A 19,949-nucleotide genomic window follows, 5' to 3' on the forward strand; every position below is an offset into this window, starting at 1 on the left:
AGTACTCTTCTCAACTAGCTTTATAAAAAAACATGACAAGCCTTTATTTTTCTGTCTTTGTGGGTGTGGTGGTTGGTATTTTTCTAAACTAGGACCATAAGGAGGGAAACTCTATTCAACAAACAGAAAACAACAACAAACCACAAAACACCAAAAAACAAACAAAAAAAACCCCACAAAAAAGTTTTTGCTCTTCTCTGAAGACTGCTGTAAAATTAACCAAAATTTATATTCTGCCTACCTCTCAAGAGTGATTGACTACTGAGATTGTTTTAATATAATATTAAATAAACATATATCTGCTGAGCAGAGAACAGCCAAAATCCAGTTAAGAACTTTCCCTGTGCTGCTGAGAGTGACATATAATGTTTAACAGCTGGATGTCATTTGAGAGAAACATTCAGGCATCAATTCTGTCCTTCCTTGATCTCTTTACCTTCTCCTACGGGAACAAGATTTTTGAGATTACACTATGTGTCCAATTCCTTTGCTCCTAAAGTACCTTTGGAACTCACTAGCTGATTTTAAACCAATTTGTCAGGTCAAACTAAAAGATAACTAAGCTCCCGAGGAGTTCCTTGAAAATAAGGTGTTGGGTGGAGGAGAGGCAGAGCACTCTGCACAAAGAAAGTCTCCAGCCTTAGTTCATACAGTGTTAGACAGAGATGACTACACAGAGAGAGACTGAAAAATACTTCGACCAGCCACTCCAGCTGGAATTTGCATCGTGGATATCCAATTTAATTCACTGCAAGACCCAAATCCATAGGAAATCGGATTTCATTATTGCCAAGGTTCATGGAATTATTAGTTTGTCCAAAAGATCCCTGTGTCTCCAGCAGTGCACATTCAGTGCTTATTATCCTCAGTCACACATGGAGCCCCAGGCTTTATTTGCCCTTTATTTATCTTGTACTGACCACAGCATATTAATTTCTTTGTGAGGTTTTTCATAATGCTTGTAATGCTGTATTTTAGATCTATTTTAGATTTTTATCTTCATAACCTTTTTAGTAACATTAGGTAGTATATTCAGCATTGGACACATGGGAACCAAGGTACAGAGATTAAAGCAAAGAGGATAAATGGCACCAACTCAGTGCTGGTGCAATGTAGGGCATAATTTTACTACACTATCTTGTTTAATTAAAAAAAACAAAAAAAAAAAAACAAAAAAAAACCAACAAAACTGTTCTGGACATTGCATGAGCCAGATATTCTTCTGGAAGCAGTAGCTCATAATTAGGTCATGTAAATCAAAACTTAATCCTAATGTTTGAATATAGGGGATGAGATTCATCTTAGCATGCAGCCTTAGCCAGCTAAAATTTACATGACTGGGCTGGTGTGGTTGTCTGGAATCATCACTATTCAATGAAAAGAGATGCATGTTTTTAGGATAAAATTGTGTTCTGGAGGTGCCTTTCTCTTGCCATTGATTATGGAAGATGCCATATCTCAGCCTATATGGTTTCATATGATTAAAGTTAAATAAATTAAACTGGGGGAGACCAAAGGAATGTTACACATGTGATTGACTTCTGGCATTTGCTGCTTCTGCAAGATCTTGACTTCGGAGACGGATTGCTCTCTTAATTGGGGTTTTTGAAGTGCAACTATATTAATCCTTACATAGATGATCTGCTGGGTTGAGGAACCTTGGAGTAACAGCACAGTGGTCTTCTCAAGTTTGTGAAATAACTGATGACAGTACAACATTGTTACATTCTACCATGGTATTAACAGAAGAGGGAGATAGAGACCCACACTCTGCCACCGGGTCAGATGTTATAGTGTGGAACAGCAGGCTTTGGGAGCAAGGACTTTATTCCCACTTCTTGAGGAAGGTGTTCTGCAGCAAGTAGGTCCTGCTGTGCCTGATCCCCTGTCCTCTCCCACTCCTGTTCCTGTCTCCCCAGTGATCACTTTCTCTGCTAAGATATCCCTGGCTCTTGCTTGATACTGCTTGTGACCTGTCCTGCCCGTTCCTGTTGCGAGAGGACTGTCTTGCATTGTGAACAAGTAATCTGAATTACAGAACAGAAGGAAAACACATCAAGAAAATGGCAGGACTGATCTTACTAACTGAGCTCTGTCTGCTGGCAGTTCAGGCACAGAAATCACATGAACTGGGTTGCATGAAGTTCTCTGCTATGCTTTGCCAGCCTTGCTCAACTATCACTGTTACATATAAACGAAATTATTGCGGTCATTAAGTATGTTCATTTTGTCATTAGAGAGGGTAAAAATCCCTGGAATTTCAAGAAGTTGTAAATAATAGTAACTTCAGTTACAGTCCCTTCTGCTTGTTTCTCTAAAGCCTGTGGTTTTCCAACAGGCACTCCACGTCTGCCTTTCTTGAGGGCATTGAAATGTATAGAGTAAAATTCTTCCAAACCCATAGTGAACCACCTCCAAATAAATGAACCAGTATCAAAACGTCAAGAAGGAGTACCAGAGTAGGTGAATCCAACTGGGTGTGACACTGCTAAATTGAGCAGTTTTCCAGCAAGGAATGGGCAGCTGATCTTGAGTAAGATTTCTAAATTTACTCCAATAGAAGCCATTCAAAGAGCTTCTCTCTTTTTTTTTTTTTTTTTTAAATGATATTTCCCTTTGTATACTAGCTTAGCTTTCTTTACCTCATTAAAAAAAAAAAAAAGGCAAAAAACATGTGGTGTCTCTGCCATCTCATCACAATTCCTGTGTCTAGAAGTTAGGTATCTATTTCACACCAGTGATACAAACCCTGCTTAGAGCTGGGGAGGAGCAGTTCTGTAGAGAGCAGTTCATCCTATCTGATTTTCTGCACTGATTCAGCAGAGAGCTTAAAACCAGCTTAAACAGATGCCTGCCTGTTAGGCGAGACATGTCTGCTGTGCTATTTAACAGGAAAAACTAGTATTTGGTGGCAGGAAGCTTCAGTGTCTTACTAAACTGTAATTAGAGCTTCTTCTCCAAAAAAGGTGGATCAGTAGCCCAGCTGATCGCATCTACATGGACACATGCAGCACGGACAACAAACAGGAGGAGCTGGAAGCCATTGTGCATCGGAAAAACTATGATAGACTTGCCAACATGGAAACATGGTGGGATGATTCACACAACCGGAGTGCTGCAGTGGAATTCTATAAACTCTTCAGAAGGGATAGGCAAGGGACGTTGGGGTAGCTCTGTATGTTAGGGAGAGTTTTGGCTGGGCCCAAAGTGTTGTGGTGACTGGAGTTAAATCCAGTTGGCAGTTGGTCACAAGTGTGTTCCCCAGGGCTCAGTATTGGAGCCAGTTCAGTTTCACATCTTTATCAGTGATCTGGATGAGGGGATTGAGTGTACCCTCAGTAAATTTGCAGATGATACCAAACTGGGTGGGAGTGGTGATCTGCTGGAGGGTAGAAAGGCTCTACAGGGGGATCTGGATCTATGGGCTGAGGCCAATTGTATGAGGTTCAACAAGGTCAAGTACCGGGTCCTGCACTTGTGTCACAACAATCCTAGGCAGCGCTACAGGCTCGGGGAAGAGCGGCTGGAAAGATGCCCAGCGGAAAAGGATCTGGGGGTGTTGATTGACAGCCAGCTGAACATGAGCCAGCAGCGTGCCCAGGTGGCCAAAAAGGCCAACAGCATCCTAGCTTGCATTACAAATAGTAAACATTGTGGCCAGCAGAACTAGGCAAGTAATTGTCCTGCTGTACTCAGTGCTGCTGAGGCCGCACCTTGAATGCTGTGTTCAGTTTTGGGTCCCTTGCAACAGGAAAGACATTGAGGTGCTGGAGAGAGTTCAGAGAAGGGCAACAAAGCTGGTGAGGGGTCTGGAGCACAAGTCTGATGAGGAGCAGCTGAGGGAACTGGGGCTGTTCAGCCTGGAGAAGAAGAGGCTGAGGGGAGACCTTATTGCTGTCTACAACTACCTGAAAGGAGGTTGTAGCATGGAGGGAGTTGGTCTCTTCTCCCAAGTAGCAAGTGATAGGACAAGAGGAAATGGCTTCAACTTGCACCAGCGGAGGTTTAAATTGGATATCAGGAAAAAATTATTCACAGAAAGGGTTGTCAGGCATTGGAACAGGCTGCCCAGGGAAGTGGTTGAGTTCCCTGGAGGTGTTTAAAGGACGTGTAGGTGTGACTCTTAAGGACATGTTTTAGTGGTGGACTTCACAATGCTAGGTTAATGGTTGGACTTGATGATCTTGAAGGTCTTTTCCAACTTAACCGAGTGTTTGATTCCAAAATCACTGCAGAGTGGAGCAGCATCTGTGTCTGTGGCAGTATTTTCAAAACTCCACTTTGCCCAAGATGCTAAAGTGGAGATCTGAGCTTCTGGCTACCATTCTGCTTCTTCTCACCTTTACACAGTCTTCTGCTGATTGTTGGCTGGCTTGTAGGGGAGTGCGTTAAAACAAACTGTGCTGAAATGTGAGCTGGAAGTTTAAATGTTCAAGGAGCCCTGAAGAAGGAATGCTGCCTGCCTTGTTCTCACAGATGGGAGAGACTTGCATACCTCCCTGCTGTAATTTCAGGAGAGGAGGTTGCCCCACCTTTTCCAGGGCTTGGCTGAAGTTGAGCACTATGTGGGATTGTCCGATTGTTGCTTCAGCGCTTTTTGCAGGACTCGTGGTATCTCTCCAGGTTATGAATGTGCACTTTTAAAATGTGCGTATAGCACTTTTGCTTAAATGAATCCCAGGCCCTTATTTGCTTGATGAAGGTCCTATATTGAATCGTCTTATTGAATTGAAGTGATTCTCAACATTTAAATAGTGTTTAAATCAAACTATTACCTCTTCTTATTTGTGAAGAGATGGTTCTTGTCTTTCTGTTCTAATTTGTTGATGAACTACTATCAAATAATGATTTTATAGATTATATGAACAATTACATTGTCAAATAAGTTTCACCATTCTTAATCACCTAGACTACTAAGGATCCTTGCACTACTTACACATGAACAACTTACTCGCCACCCAAAAGTACTATTAAGTAGTAAAATATTTGCAAATAAGCATCTTCAGTGTTTAAGGAACATGCAAGTGTCTCCCCTTTAACTGAAAGCATCAAGTTAAATATAACCTGCAACACTGTAAAATTATGTGTTTCCTCTCAAGTGAAACCTGAATTCTGAAATTGTTTAAACAGGAATTTTTTTAGACCTTTTATACTTCAACTGTTTGGGGTTTTTTTGAAGAAAAAGCAGAGGTGAAACAAAATCTACTTAATGTCCACAATAATCAATCCTCAGTGTTATTTCTTAGCATCAATAGAGTGAATTTAAATTTCTTATTGTACGATTATTTTCCAGAGCTTTTTTTGTTTCGTTTTTCTCCTCAGAATCTTATCTGTAAACCAGAGTGGTGTCTCGTTCCTCAAGATGACAAGGTCATGGTTGTGTACTTTTGGTTCTGCCTTGCTCCCTCTTTTAAAAGGTCTTCATGTTTTACATTTAATTGTCTGCGCTTCAAAACTATCGGATACTGTCTCCACCTAGCAGAGATCACAATGGCTCATGCCTGTACTCAAGCACCTTACGCAACTCTGTAAAAAATTAAAACAAAACAAGTTATGAAGCTGCATGTTGGAATTTGTGTGAACTCTCAAGGGTAATAAAAATGTTATGTCTGTTGGTACTTGTCGCTCAAACAAAAAAACAAGTCCAAGTGCACATGCTGTATTCCTTCATACGTGATTTATATGTGACTAATGACAAGTAATTCCTCAAATCAGTAAGTCACGGTCTTCCAGTGTCCTAGAAGTCAGAACATTGTGTTAATAAGTTTATTGATGACACCTCGAGCATCCATCATGAGGTTTAGCCACTATGATACCTTTCCTGCCCTCTGCTCTTGCCTCTCTCTGTCACTTCTGATCCCTTCCCAGGTGTTTCATTTCCCCCCCCCAGCAGCTGCACTGGGGAAGCCCCCTGGGGAGGAATGAGCTCAGCCCCCTCCTGGTGGGGATGGCCCTGCCAGGGGCAGCAGGAGGAGCTAAAGCTATGGCTACAGAAGGAAAAGGGGAACAAATTTCGTGCTTTTTCTCCAGAATTCTAGGTAGGGTTAAATATTTATTCTCAGCAAAAGAGGCATAATGCCTATTGTAACATGCGGGAACCTTTTATTTTCCCCTAGTTTTGAGTCAGCTGAGTGATTTTAGATGAACCTTTCTGGATGTAGTCAATGTTTAGCTACCCTGTGACATTGCAGCTGTAAGTTCTCAATTCTGAATCATGATTAGCATTGTACTACATGATGCCTTTTTTTCCTCTTCTTTTCTCCTGTGCTTTGAATTTGATGAATTCCAGCTTAGGTATCTGTCCTCTCTGGAAGTTTCTCTTTATTGTCAGAAATGGTGATTTATGGCTGTTGGGTTTGGGGTGAGAGAGGAATGTGGTGAATCCAGTGGTTGCACTTACTTCTGTCTGTATCATTACGTACTCGGCAAACCTGCCAGAAGTAAGCAGGAGAATGGCAAATAGAGAAGTTAGGATATTTATTTTATTTTCCTAGGCATGTGATAATATTCTCTATGTCTTTCTGTCTTTTCAGGGTTCAGTGTTCGTAGTTTTAGAGTACGAGATTGCAACATGTGCTTGTACTGTATCGCACAACTGAGTTTGATTGGTTTTGTGGTCAGCACTAATTATCTAGTTGAGTTTATTGCTGAAAGGAAGAGTCCTGGTTTTCTGATTTTTTTTTAAAATCTGCTTTTAAAATCAGCACATAGATGACTTACAAGGGTGGAGTGCTATTTTGATAGTTTATCTTGATAAAGATTGTTTCCATTTGGGGCTATTCCTGGTAATTAAATAGAGGCAAGAAAATAGAGAACTTTAGTGAATTTCATAAAACAAGTTAACATCCTTTATAACAATTAATAGCCTGTGCTTTTTTTAATGGGTACTGATGTTCTATATTTCCCTGTTCGTTTCAACTGGATTTTTGCGTGCCATGCTCGATACTTCAAAGATGAGTATACTTAACTGTAAATTAGTGAGAATTGGTGTAGTCTACAGCAGAAGCTGTACAACTAGAACAATTCCTGTGACTAAAGATTTACAGGATCAATTTGTACAGTTTGTAGTGTCTCCTCCAAAGACACTTTCTGTCATCTGTCACCTTCAGAGTTAGGAGAGATGTTTGAGGCAGCTAAATAATGTAAAGATAGCAAGCCGAGACTTGTATGTGCATGAGTCTCTGTCTAATTTATTAGAAAATGGCAATCTTTTAATTAAATATTCCAAGAAAAATATATCTTGTGACCTCACCAAATCTTTTACATATTAAAATATGTGAAAATTAAAGCTTTTCAGCTGTTGAGTTCTAGTTATCTTAAGCGTTTGCCTTTTATTTTTTACAGAAAACCTGTGTATTATATGACTTAGATGTTGTGACTCTCAGTGAAAGTAAGAAGAGAACCTGCTGTGCATTTTGAAATATTGTTTCTTATTCAGTTTTCTCTTCAGAAAATGTTAACTATTGCAAAGGAACATACAAGATTTTAAAAGTGAGCCTGTAATTCCAAAACACAGTATTTAGGCATCCTTTGTATTACACAAACTTTGTTGCCAAATGTTTTGATATGTTTATATTATATATTTTCATATGGTTAATGTGAAGTTAATTATCTGACTTTGGAATTATTGGATGCATCACAGGATGAATGCATTTGCATACAAATGTTTGCAGAAATGAAATCTAAGTGTACTAATTTTCTCTTATTAAAAAAATTACCTCGACTCTTTTTCCTGTGTTATTTATACTAGATTTGTAATGTAATGAACTTTGACATTACACAGGCAACCTTCTGATATAAGAAATCACTTATGCTATTCCCCAGATAACATCTCTTTAAGTAATTTTCTGGGAAATTTTGGCGTTGTTTCTTTTATATCCATTTCAGTGACGTGTTACTTGAATACCCTTGAACAGGGAGGCTGCAAAGGTGGGAGCTAAGAGAGAAGAATAAGCCATATACAAGATCAGTACATTGCCAAACATTCCTTAGAAGGCAGGAGACATGGAACGATAGAATGCATCCAGTAATAAGTATCTTGTTAATATAAACTTTTATCATTCTATAAATTAATTCACGCAGGTGTTAGCAGCATACCTGCATTTTCAAATGTCCCTTTTGTTGTAAATGATCACAATATTAAAAGGGTATGCAGTGCTACTTTGATATTATGAGATATTTATATTATTTTCTTAAAGTATAAATACATCAGGTGTGTGATTCTGCTCGTTTGGATCCATTTTATACTGGTATGTAATATCTTTAATTTCAGTGGAGGATATCAGATTTTCTTTAAATTTAAATGAGGGCAGAATCAGGATGCCAGTTTCGTTTCCTTTAATCAAAGAAAACACAAAGCAAACACGAGTTGGGAAATCTGAAGAATTGTTGCGATTATATTGTCTTTTTTTTTTTTTCCTGGGAAATGCGGTTCTTGCTGATCATTAAATTTGTTTTATCACCATTTGTGAATGAATAATATTACTGTGCAAAATGGTGGTGTGAGCTATACCAGCCCATGCAGAATAACTAACTCCACTGCCTTATTGTTCTAGAATGTCACTACCCTCCTGAAATATGCCTGCTGCTCTTCTGAGGGCTGTTTGCAGATTGTCGTAATATCAAATTATTAATTCAGTTTTATATTGAGACAGTGAGCTCAACTGGAAGGTGCTTTTCTGAAGCACGTGGGACCTCGTGTGGCTGAGCACCCTGCCAGACTGCTGTGCCGCTGGGCGATGTGCCATGCTTGCAGGAGGGATGCACAAGGACGGGAAGGGGTATGTATTTGCAGCTGCTCCCCAGGCTATTCATTGTAGCCAGTCACTTCAGCTGGCTTTTAGAGCAAAATCTGAGAACAAGGAACAAAGGATAATTGCACTGGCAGCTGGGCGAGGGAGGTGATTGTCCCGCTCTGCTCTGCACTGGTGCGGCCTCACCTGGAGCACTGTGCGCAGTTCTGGGTGCCACAGCATAAAAAATATATAAAGCTACTGGAGAGTGTCCAGAAGAGGCTATGAAGTTGGTGAAGGGTTTGGAGAGGAAGCCATACAAGGAGTGGCTAAAGTCACTTGGTTTGTTCAGCCTGGAGACGACTGAGGGGAGATCTCATCATGGCTACAGCTTCCTCACAAGGGGAGGAGGAGGGGCAGGCAGTGATCTCTTCTCTCTGGAGACCAGTGACAGAACCCAAGGGAATGGCAGGAAGATCTGCCGGGGAAGGTTTAGGTTGGACATTAGGGAAAAGGTTCTTCACCCAGAGGGTGGTGGAGCACTGGAACAGGCTCCCCAGGGAGGTGTCATGGCCCCAAGCCTGACAGTGTTCAAGAAGAGACTGGACAATGCCCTCAGACACATGGTGAGAACTGTGGGGTTGTCATATGCAGGAACAGGAGGTGGACTCGATGATCCTTGTGCATCCCTTCCAACTCAGGACATTCTATGATCCCTGCCTTAGGTACAGCCATAGCAGAGGAAGAAAATGGTGCTGGAAGGGGTTTTGAGAGGCTGTGTCTTTATCTCAGCCTCAGATCAGCTGTCCCTGCTTGCATTGCAGGAAGATGTTTGGAGACCTGCAGTGATGGGGATTTCTCATTGTCTCCAAGTGGTATACAGTCCTTACTTAACTGGTTTGGCAAGCAGGAGGTTTCCTGATACCTAACTTAACCTAACCGGTACACATGGAAAGCAAGTTCTCACTTAACCTGCTTATGTCAGTGAACATCTCTGCCTGCCCTCTCTCCTCTCTTTAGGCCAGAGAACTCCCATCCCTTCTACCTTTCCTTGTAGTTTGGGTTTTCTGAATTCCTTTGCCATTATTGTCTCTCGGCTCTTGATATTTTTAGTTGGTTCTCACCTATCCTGGAGTGTAGACCTGAAAACTAAGCAGACTATTCTAGTTTAAATAATAACGGATGGATAGATTAATTTTTTTTATCTTACTTATGATACTCCTACTTATGCATTCCAGCATCAGCATAATGCAAGATAGCTGAGCACTGCTCGTGATCCATGATCTCTCTTTTCTGAAGAACTGCTTTTTTTATCTTGGTACGTACTTGTGCAGTTGACTATTCCTTTGTATGTGTAGAACTCTCTGTTTCTCCGTATTCAGTGGCATTTCAGGTTCCTCAATCTGCCAAGATCCTTCTGAATCGTAATGCTGTGCTCCAGCGTAGCTGGAGCCTCTTCCTGTAGGTATGGTCTCCAAATATGAGTAAGTGTACTCTATTTAGTCATCAAAGATGTTGGTGAAAGTACTGAATAGTTCTGAATCCAAAACAGATCTTGGTGAAATCCCATACAATGTAGCCTTTCAGCTTGGGAGTACTAAAAATTTCCAAATAATTTTGCACTCATTTTACATACTTGTCTAGACAGTATTTTTTTTTTTTTAGTTAAGAGCATGTTATATGAAACCCTATGATCCTCACTCTTTCTACCCTGTCCATGAAGCCTTTTAGCATCTGCCAGGAGTAGGCAAGATTGATTTGGTATTATTTGTTACTGAAAAACCCATGCTGTTACTTGTTATATCTTTACTTTCTAGATTCTGGCAAATGGTTGGATTACCTGTTTATTTTATTTTTTTTTAGTAGAAATTCAGCTAACCAGTTTGTGGAGTTCTTTCCTTCCACCCTTTGAGGCAGATTCAATCATTTTTGAGTTTTCTGGAACTCAGTCATTCTCTGTTGATTCTTGGAGGTACTCAGTAGCAGCTCTAACATTGCTTGAACCCTAAGGGAGTTTCATCAGATCCAGTCTATCAAAAAATCTTTAACTTGTCTAAATATTTTCTATTTCTTCATTTTTCTAGTCTAAGCTCTTAGACATTTGTCAGTGGTGCTAACGGTGAAATCACATCTGCCTTTTTAAATTAAAGACTGAGGTTAAAAAAGGCATTAAGGATACTGGTGTCTCAGCATCCCCAGTCATTAGATTATGATTAACTATATTTCCCCCTCTATGGAATAACAGACCAACTTTTTTCTTGGTCTTTGCACTATGCACCTTTCCAACATCCTTGATATCCTTTAAATCAATTTTTCTAACATTTTGGGACCTTATCTTTCTGGTTTTGTCCATACATAGTCTATACATTTATTAATAATTTAGTAAGTTGACCTACTTTCTGCATTCTTTCAAGTCATTGAAGATCATACGATTCAGCCAAGTTAGTCTTTATTTTACTTGTTCTCCTTCCTGTGTGTAGATCAAATTCTGCACTTTTGCCTTCAGCAACAGATCTCCGATTAACTTAAGCTGTCCTGAACTTGCAGAAGTTTAGATACTAGTGCTCGGAGTTTAAGTCTCCGTTTAGTTCCTCCTCTTCTTCCTAACAATGAAAATAGATAAAAGAGGGTCTGATTGATTCGCAGTTTTAATTTCTTCTCTGTATAGCTAATCAGAGTTTCAAATACAGGAATTTCTTCTATACATTTTTCCTTTTCACAGTGTTTTCTACTACTTGTGGCTTAGGTATGATCCAGTCACTGGCCTACCTTAGGGAGATGGAAGTATTTAGGTTCCCATGCAATGTTTGCAGGATGCCTCTCCCCTGCTAGCTGATGCAGTGTACTTCACCTAACACTCCAGGTAGTATGAGCGCTCTCCTCTTTGCATCTTTTGCTGTCCTGGAGCAAAAAACCTGGCCTTTTCTAAGCATCTGCATTGTAGGCTACATTGACAGCAGTGTGCCGCTGGGGAAGAAACACCACTCCCACTAGAAAGGACCAAAAAAGCCTCCCAACACTCTGTATTTGGAGGCGTTTTCCCAAGTAGAAAAGAGGATGTAAGTTGAGAGCATTATGTTCATTTAGTTTTCTCCAAAACTCATTGGATTATAGTGTTGCATAAATTCCCATAGATGGAATTTTTAGAATAAATGAAGGTTAAATAAGGGATTTGACTGGAAAAAGAACACCTGATAAATTGAAATAGAAAACATGAATGTTCACACCAACCCTCAGATCTCTTTAGAATACCTTGCATGAGCAAAGATTGCCTGCATTTTGCCAGTAAGACAAGAATAGCGTTCTCTTTCAAAGCACAAGATGCACAGACATCAGCAATACCAAATGCACTGTTCTCCTTCCCCTTCCCCCTTGCCTCAGAGGAAGGTAGGTATTTATGATCTGATAATGAAATGATCACTGCATCTGTTGTTTCCCATTGGACTTGTAAATATTTTTTATGAATATCAGGCCTTTGATATAAAGGCAAATCACATATAGGAAGAAGGAATGCAAATTCATGGGGGTTTTAAAGAAATACTATGATGGCTTCACATGAAACATACCGTATAAAGCTCAGAGTTTTATTTGGCGTATGTGTACTAACTACAGTGTAGAGCATGTTACCAGATTCATACTAAAATCAGTTTGTTGTGAACAGCTCCACTTGAAATGTTAGCGTAGACAGGAACTGATGATGATCCAAAGTATTTAAAAATCATTTTATTGGCAATAAATACATACTAGGGATTTTTACAGCCTGCTGCATAAACATGTTGTGAAATCAACGTGAAAGTCAATTCAAAATGCATTTAAGAATAATTTCAGGAGTTAATTGGAGTCCCCCTGCCATTGCTTATGGTTTTACGGTGTCAAGTGGCTCTTGATACATAAAGACCATCTCTGAACGATGCCTGAAAGGCACATATGCAAAAACTAAAATGTTGTATAACCGAGGCCCTGGTCCTGAGGTGGGTCTGCTCCCAGGGATTCCTCTCGAGGCCTGATGGCTTTGTTAGCGTTTTGCACCTGTAAGAGACTCTGGTAAGAGATCACCTAAGGGACTAAAGCATTGCTAGACATCAGAGAAATTATTATCTCTAAAGTATTAATTATACATAAGGTGCAGTTAAAGGAAGAAAGTATCAGAGATCCATATATGCTGGTGATTTGAATATTGTGTATGTTATATTAGGATATATTACATATATTGTACATATTCAACAAGGAGGTTGAGCTATATAGTACAGTTAGGGCACATTAACAAAATCACTCTGAGAGCCCCAGTGAGACATTTAAATAGTAATAAGCTTTATGATGTCTCTTTGCCTGGAAATAACTGAACGAAATTTAGATAGTATCTCCAAGGTACATATTTTTAAAAATGCATCCTGTTCCAGTAGGACCAGCAAGAGTGGGTTGGGTTTCCACTGGTTGGAGAGAACACAAATGTGGTTGTATGAAGACTGTCTTACAACACATCTAAAACTGTCTGATGAATGAAAAAAATCTTTAAAGAAAAATTAACAGTAACTATTTCTGTGTGAAAGATGAATTTCTTCCCAGACAGCAGAAGTGCATATTGTCTGAGAGAAGCATACGCTGCGAGACAGTATTTATCCTGGAATTAATGCTAAGTATGATTGTATTTAGAAGCAGTTCTTGACAGACGAGTGTCTGAAGTCCTGGTGAATCCCAGTCTCTCCTGATCTGCTGTGCCTTATACACTGCACCGAATAACCTCGTCAAACCTGAATGAGTTAAAGCCACACTTTTGCTTTCTACATTTCTACAATAATGCTCTTAGTGAGTATATTACTTTGCACTTCAATAGCTTAGTTCGCTTAAGTTGTTCAAAGCATTTAATGAAGTTTTTAAAAGGGGAGACACTTTTGAAAAAAAAAAATGCAGTGTCTTGTTTTTAAAGCTAATTATTCTGGTAGGAGCGATCTACCAGCAGCATGACTGAGTGTAGAGAAGGAAGGTTTGCCATAGCACTGGGAAATCCCAGTGCCAGACTGCATAGCTAAAGCAACGGACCCACATCAGGACGAGGTTCAAATCAACCCAGATCCACTTGAAGCAAGACAACTTGGGTTTACTGTAATCCTCTGCACCGACTGGCTTCCAGAGCCTTTGTTTCCTCTTGGAGAGCATGGCTGAAGTCCCAGTCTCTCTTTGCAGCGGAGCAGAACAAGAGTGCGTCTGTCTCGGTTGTCCCCATCCTGGCGGTGCTGCTGGCACCAGCCGTTCCAAGGCACGCAGTGCCAAACGGCCCTGCACCAGGCGGGTGAGGAAGGGCGAGAGGGGCAGGAGATCTCCTTGTACCCCAGCTCTGCCGTCCCCAGCTGGTGCAAGGAGAGACACCAGAAAAGATGGCACCTGGAGGGAGATGCTGGCGGTGGATGTTTTCAGTTGTTTCACAAATCACTGAAAGGCACTTTTATGTTTCTAATCAACACTACAGCCTAAAATGCAGCCAGGTTTACTGCAATAAAATAAACGGTTTTGACGCAGAGTGAACAAAATAAACTTAAGGACGGTACAATGCAACCACCCCGGAGGAGGTTTTTCTGGTTTAATTTCTGGGAGTTTCTACAGTCTAACAACCTGGAGATAAAAAATACATTAAAAATGATAAAATTAGTTCACATAGCTTATAAAGATCATATGAGACTTCATTACTTTGAAAAGATAACTAGTAGTTGATTATAAATGTTCTCATGGTCTGATGACCCTTGAATTGATATATGTAATATATGTAATACTTGCATGTGCAGTAACAATGATACAGGTAAGTCAAAGATTTTCCTCCAACTTCTACGCACTACTCTTAGTACTTTAAATACCCATTTGTGATTCACCAGTGAAAACTAAACAATATGTCATCAAAGTTGCCATGTAATTGGATATTTTTCTTATTGTAGGATAGTTTCTACAGTTTCTATTTTTTTCTTATTGTGGGGTAGTTATAGTAGCATAGTTTCTATGCTAAATAAAATGGTGAGAAGATGCAATGCAACCCACTTGCTCAAAACTGCTTTGATAAATGAAGCGAGACATTTTGTCTACCGACGGTAAATGTAAACGCATGCAGACGGATCTCTGTCCCCTTTCGCATGCGAATCCCTGCGCTCCCGGAGAGGCCAGAGTGTCCAACCTGCGGGCCACCTCGCACCCGGCTCCCCGGCTGCGCTGCGGGGCTCTCCCCCGGCCCCAGCGCTTGGCGGGCGGGGCGGAGGGGACACGCACACACCTGCGGGGCCGCCCGCGGCTCCCCCGGGCGGGCTGCATGTCGGGCGAGCGGTCGGAGGGTGGAGTGAGAGGGACAGGCTCGGCGGCGGCGCTCCCCGCCGGGCAGCCCGGCACTTTCCTTTTCGGCGCGGGGAGGAGCGGCAGCTGCGCAGGCGTTGCTCGCACCCTGTTGATTAGTCAGTGCTGGGATGGCGCTTCCTGGGCCAGGCACGGCGGCGGGCGGCCCCAGCCGGTCCCGGGGGGCGGCGGGAGCAGCAGCAGCAGCAGCCGCCCGGCGGGTCTCCCCTTCTGCCTAGCCCGGCATGTCCCGGGGCGGCCGGCGCTGAGCGAGGCGGGCTCCTTCCTTCCTTCTTTCCCTCCCTCCCTCCGTCCCCCTCCCCGCTGGCTGCAGCCCCGCCGGCGCTGCCTGTCTGGCTCCCCTGCCTCCCCCTCCCCGGGCCGGGAAGATGGACCCAGGCCCGCCGCTGGGCTGCAGCCTCAAGGACGTGAAGTGGAGCGCGGTGGCCGTTCCCCTGGACCTGCTCGTCAGCACCTACCGGCTCCCCCAGATCGCCCGGCTGGACAGCGGTGCGTGGGGCGGCGGGCGGCCGGCTCTGCCCGGCGGCGGGCGGAGAGCGGGGCCGGGCGGGCTGCGGGGCGGGCGGGGAGCGGCGGGGCCGCTCCTGGGGCGGGCTGTCAGACCCCCGGGCGTACCCGCTTTCCTCCCGCGGCTGGAGGGAGCCGGAGAGCTCCGCGGCTCCCTGCGGTACTTTCCGTGCGGTCCCTACACCGGCATCTGCCGCTGCCGGCTGTCGGTGCAAGGCTTGGACTGGAAGCGAAGTCCGTGCGTTGCTTTGCATCGAAATATCTGGGTAATGCTCCCTCCTCCCTTCTCCCTACCGTGTGTATCAAGGGGAGCTGGGTGAAGCTTGCTCGCTGTCAGCTGCCTGGGAAAGGTTCTCTCAGTCTCAAATTAAATTGCAGAAGGGCAGTCTTCTGTACTGGAGACCAAATATTGTGATGAAGTGATGCTACACCAAGGCCAAGTAAGAAGGGATATTATAGAGCCGAATGGGATAAATCCCAAATGTTACACTTTACTAAAAAAGCCCCAGACCTGTAAAAAGAGGAGTAATGTGAGAAGCCTTTACAGTCTCCAGATAACTTTTTATTACTGTTCACATGGGTGCTCACCTGTGGTTTCCAAGTCTAAAGCATTCTGTTTACTCCATGAAACAAGAAACAGGTCTGACAGAATAGCTATGACAGGAGCATTTTACCTTTCCTAGATACGTGTCTTAAAAAGTAATGTGTCAGCACAGAGAAATATGGGGAATTTTTTATAAAGGCTGAGACAGATGCTTTGTAATAGTGTGTGTGTTGCGTGGTAGCTCCATGAAAACTGTCCAACTCTCCTGTCTCTAAGCGAATACAGAAGATAACTCACAAATCAGGAAAAAATTCCAGGTTTTAAAATTCATTAGCTTATGGAATTGCCTTCTACTTACACAAGGTAATAGAGCAGTCCTTTTATAAAGTTTTGTGTTGATTTGAAAAGTTAAAAATGAGCACAGGTATTGTCCTTGCTTACTCCCCACTGTGCAGGTCAAGACCAGGATTGGTTTATTACTTAACTGCAGTTCCCATAACCCAGTGATGATTCAAGCTTGGGCTTTTTTGACTTTGTCCCTCGATTATGCAGTACTTTTCCTGTCCCTTGTACAGGTTCCTCAGAGCTGGTGCTCAGGAGCAGGTTAAAGAAAAGCTGTTTTGCCTTTTTAACTGCAGCTGTCTGCTTTTCATACTGCTGAACGTATCTTGTCCTGTGAGACTGGCAAAGCTGGTATGATAAGGAGTTCCTGGTGGTAATACCTTCTGTCACTAGAAGCAGCTAAGATGGCCTCCAGTCACTGCACTTAAGGCTGTCAATTTACTTGAGATTCCTGGTGGTGATTCAGACTTTAACAGGATATATGTATTGGTGATTTACTGATTCCCCTCTCTGTGTTTTATACTTCCCAATCTCCCTGCTCCTCTTTCTGTGCTTTGTTTGAAGGAACCTGAAAGAGCTTGGTGGGTAGAGAAAGTTTATGGGGTTTAAGGCAAGTAATTTCGGTTTTGGTCTTGTGTCAGACCTGGTGACAAGAATATCCTATTAGGATATGTTAGGAAGATGAAGATGTGGATTTTGTACAAAGGCTTTTTTGTCTCACGTGACAGACTTAAAGCATATGCACCGGCAAGTGGATGTAAACAGACCTGAGCTCTTTTTCCCGTGCCCTGAGATGGCCAGACGTGAGGCAGCTGTTGGTGTAGGTGTCCTGTGGTTCAACCCTGTGCTAAACCCTGCCAAGAGACGGGCTCAGGCACTGTGCTGAGGCCAGGACTCGTTGAGGTTTGCCTGGTTCAGAGTGTGGGCAGAGGCTCTTGGGTCTCCTTTTACCTACTCGTACGGGGGTACCTTTTAACTTCTGGGACTACAGCTGGGAGACAAATCAATATTTTATAAAGAACACAGACGCCATGGTCTCAGTGGTACAAAGAGAACACTTCTGCTACTTACAAAGGATGTTGTCTTGCAATAAGAGAAAGCAGCCATGAATCAGTGTGTAGCCTCTTGAAGGAGGAAACTTGGGAACGTGCAATGTTTGTGGAAATGACTGGAGCACCTGCTGTCTTGGGATGGTTGCTCTGCACCTCTGTCCTTGCCTTGCAAAGCTGATAAGCTCTGTCAGAGAATTTCTTGGTGCAATACTGAAGAAAATAAATACCAAGTCCAATCCAAGTGTGCATCATCCAGTGCTTAGGAAGCTTAAGGCTACTTCTTTTAACAAAGTAGCATCTTTTGCCAGTTTTTGAGGATACACCTCATGTCTCCTCCACACCACTGTGGATACCCGTCGGGGTTCTGTTGCGCAGAAATGGCCTCGTCTCTTCTTTAGGCGCTGAATTCCTTTCTAGATCAGTGGAAGCTGCGTGTGTTTCATGCTGTTGGAAATCAAACCACCTGTAGATGTCTGTCTTCAGTCACCTTTTCGTTTTGTGGTTGGCTTCTCTGTCTGTAGCAGCAGGTTGTTTCAGTCATCTTGAGGTTTTGTGAAAGCCAGAATTTGTTTCTTTTGGAGGACCAGGATGTAGAAGGGGATTGAAAAACTGGAGGTGTACTTTCTTCAGAAGACACCAGCTGTACTGTGTTGTTTCTACATTTCTTAACGGGTTTAGCATTCAGCTGGTAATGTTCTTGAATGATACCCACAGAACATTTCAGTTTTTTGCTGTTGCTTCACCTTCAGGCCTTTCAGTTTGAAGGCAGAGAATGGGTATGATGAATGCAGTTTTGTTCTTCGAGTTGGGATGTGCAGCTCCTGGAAGAATGCCCTTAAGTATTTCAGTTTGATTTCTTGACAAGATGAAGTTATGAAATATTTATGCACACTAAATTTGGTCCTCTGCTAAGAAGGGAGGGGTTTTCTTGATGGTATGGATAAAGGAGGAATGGGAGGAAGTAGTCTGTCATTGCATCAAGATATAGTTGGGCAACAGTGCCTACCTTATCCATCTAGAAATGATAAATATGTCAGCTTCTGTTTTTTCAGATAAAATTTTGAGACTGTTCAGTTTTGTTTCAGGTTATGCTTTTGGATACTGTTAAGTTGTAAGTCAAGTTTTGTTTGTTTTAATGCGTTCAGGTTTTTTAATATTTTGCTGGTGAATATTGCTATATTAATTGGAAAAGTAGACCAATGGGCAAAAAGAAAAGAAGCAAATGTTTTTTTCTGTGGTATTTTTCTTCCAACATATAGAATGGCTTAAATATTTCTAGAGGATAACTCAAATACAAAACTGCTAGAAGAGTGCTAAATGAAACACCGTACCAAAGAAAATGAATGGACTCACGCTGTGGAATTCACTGTGTGTAATGTTCCAGATGGAAAGAAGCAAGACCTGAAGAGCAGGAGAAGAGCGAGCTTTGTGCTGTTTTTCCTGTCCCCACCCCTCCACCATCCTGATCTGCAGTGTCACAGCTGAATCCCACCTGGTGACACCGAGAGGCTTTTGTGGGTGGGTGGAGTGGGGAAAAGATTTTGCTCTGGGAACCAGCAGCAGCAAGAGATCTTATCAGAGTGTGGTTGTTGCAACAGGGCAAAAGGTGAGCGGTGCTGCTCTTGAAGAAGATAGGGCTGGGTGTGAGGCTTGGGCTGGCTGTCTTCCGATCATTGGCAGAAAGGGCTAACAACAAAGTCGTGGCTGTGTCTTGTTCCTAATGCTGAAATGATGTTGTGTCTGGTTATCTCGGGGCTTTAAATTTCTGGTAATTATTTTTTCTAAGGATCATTTTGGAGGGTAAGAGAGAAATGTTGTCAAGGTTAAGATCTGGAAAATATTGCTTTGCATAGAGCTGACCTTCAAGCTGAGGTTTTCTTCATAAGCTTGCTTCTCCATTTGGACTCAAAGAGGTTGTTATTTTTTCTTAGCAAAACTCCCTTTCACCCAGTCACTGTTGCTGTGTGCCCACGGGGCAGCCTTTGCTAATAGGTCGTTTTCATCCACAGATTGGGTATGAACTGGGAGAGTTCATAGGAATTCTCACCTTGTATACAAAGACTGAAGTTTCTGGGATTAAGAGGGTGTGTGGACCTCTGTTTTTATTTGTTTATTTTTCATAAAGGATAAACATATTGATGCACATTCAAAAAAAAAAAGTTGTGGAAACTGGTCCTCTTGGGATCAAAGACAGTGGCACTTGTCCTCATCTCATAGGCAAGTGGTTCCCTGCTGTGTGGAGACAGTGGATCCCAGTGAGTCATTGAGACTCCAAAGGAAATTCTTCTTGTAAGTGTGGGGTTGCTGTAAGATAAAATGACATGATTAGTGGCTATAAATAAAGAAAAATCTATAAAATAGGTAACAAATGTACTTTTAAAAAGTTGGTTTTTTCTTTCCCTTGAGTGAACTCCCGTGAATATCAGCAATGGGTGAATG

At 42.2% G+C, this 19,949-nt stretch overlaps 2 protein-coding genes across 3 annotated transcripts in view; both read left to right on the forward strand.

The window, feature by feature from the left end:
• The window catches only part of LOC136097694 (ras-related protein Rab-10-like), a 33,702-nt gene extending 25,966 nt beyond the window's left edge, over positions 1-7,736 (forward strand). Inside the window, exon 6 of one of the 2 annotated variants that reach the window (XM_065830375.2) lies at positions 7,345-7,736. In XM_065830375.2, the coding sequence (XP_065686447.1) occupies positions 7,345-7,419 (75 nt within the window). In that variant the 3' untranslated portion in view covers positions 7,420-7,736. Of the gene's footprint in view, positions 1-5,322; positions 7,289-7,344 lie in introns of those variants that run through there. The other variant, XM_065830374.2, reaches the window with a different exon arrangement.
• A 7,398-nt stretch (positions 7,737-15,134) lies between these two features.
• GAREM1 (GRB2 associated regulator of MAPK1 subtype 1) overlaps positions 15,135-19,949 on the forward strand; it is a 104,863-nt gene continuing 100,048 nt past the window's right edge. Inside the window, exon 1 of the mRNA XM_065830371.2 lies at positions 15,135-15,554. Within this exon, the coding sequence (XP_065686443.1) occupies positions 15,434-15,554 (121 nt within the window). The 5' untranslated portion in view covers positions 15,135-15,433. The remainder of the gene's footprint in view (positions 15,555-19,949) is intronic.

This window comes from Patagioenas fasciata, chromosome 2 (genome assembly GCF_037038585.1).
Source record: "Patagioenas fasciata isolate bPatFas1 chromosome 2, bPatFas1.hap1, whole genome shotgun sequence".
NCBI classification, from domain to species: Eukaryota; Metazoa; Chordata; class Aves; order Columbiformes; family Columbidae; genus Patagioenas; species Patagioenas fasciata.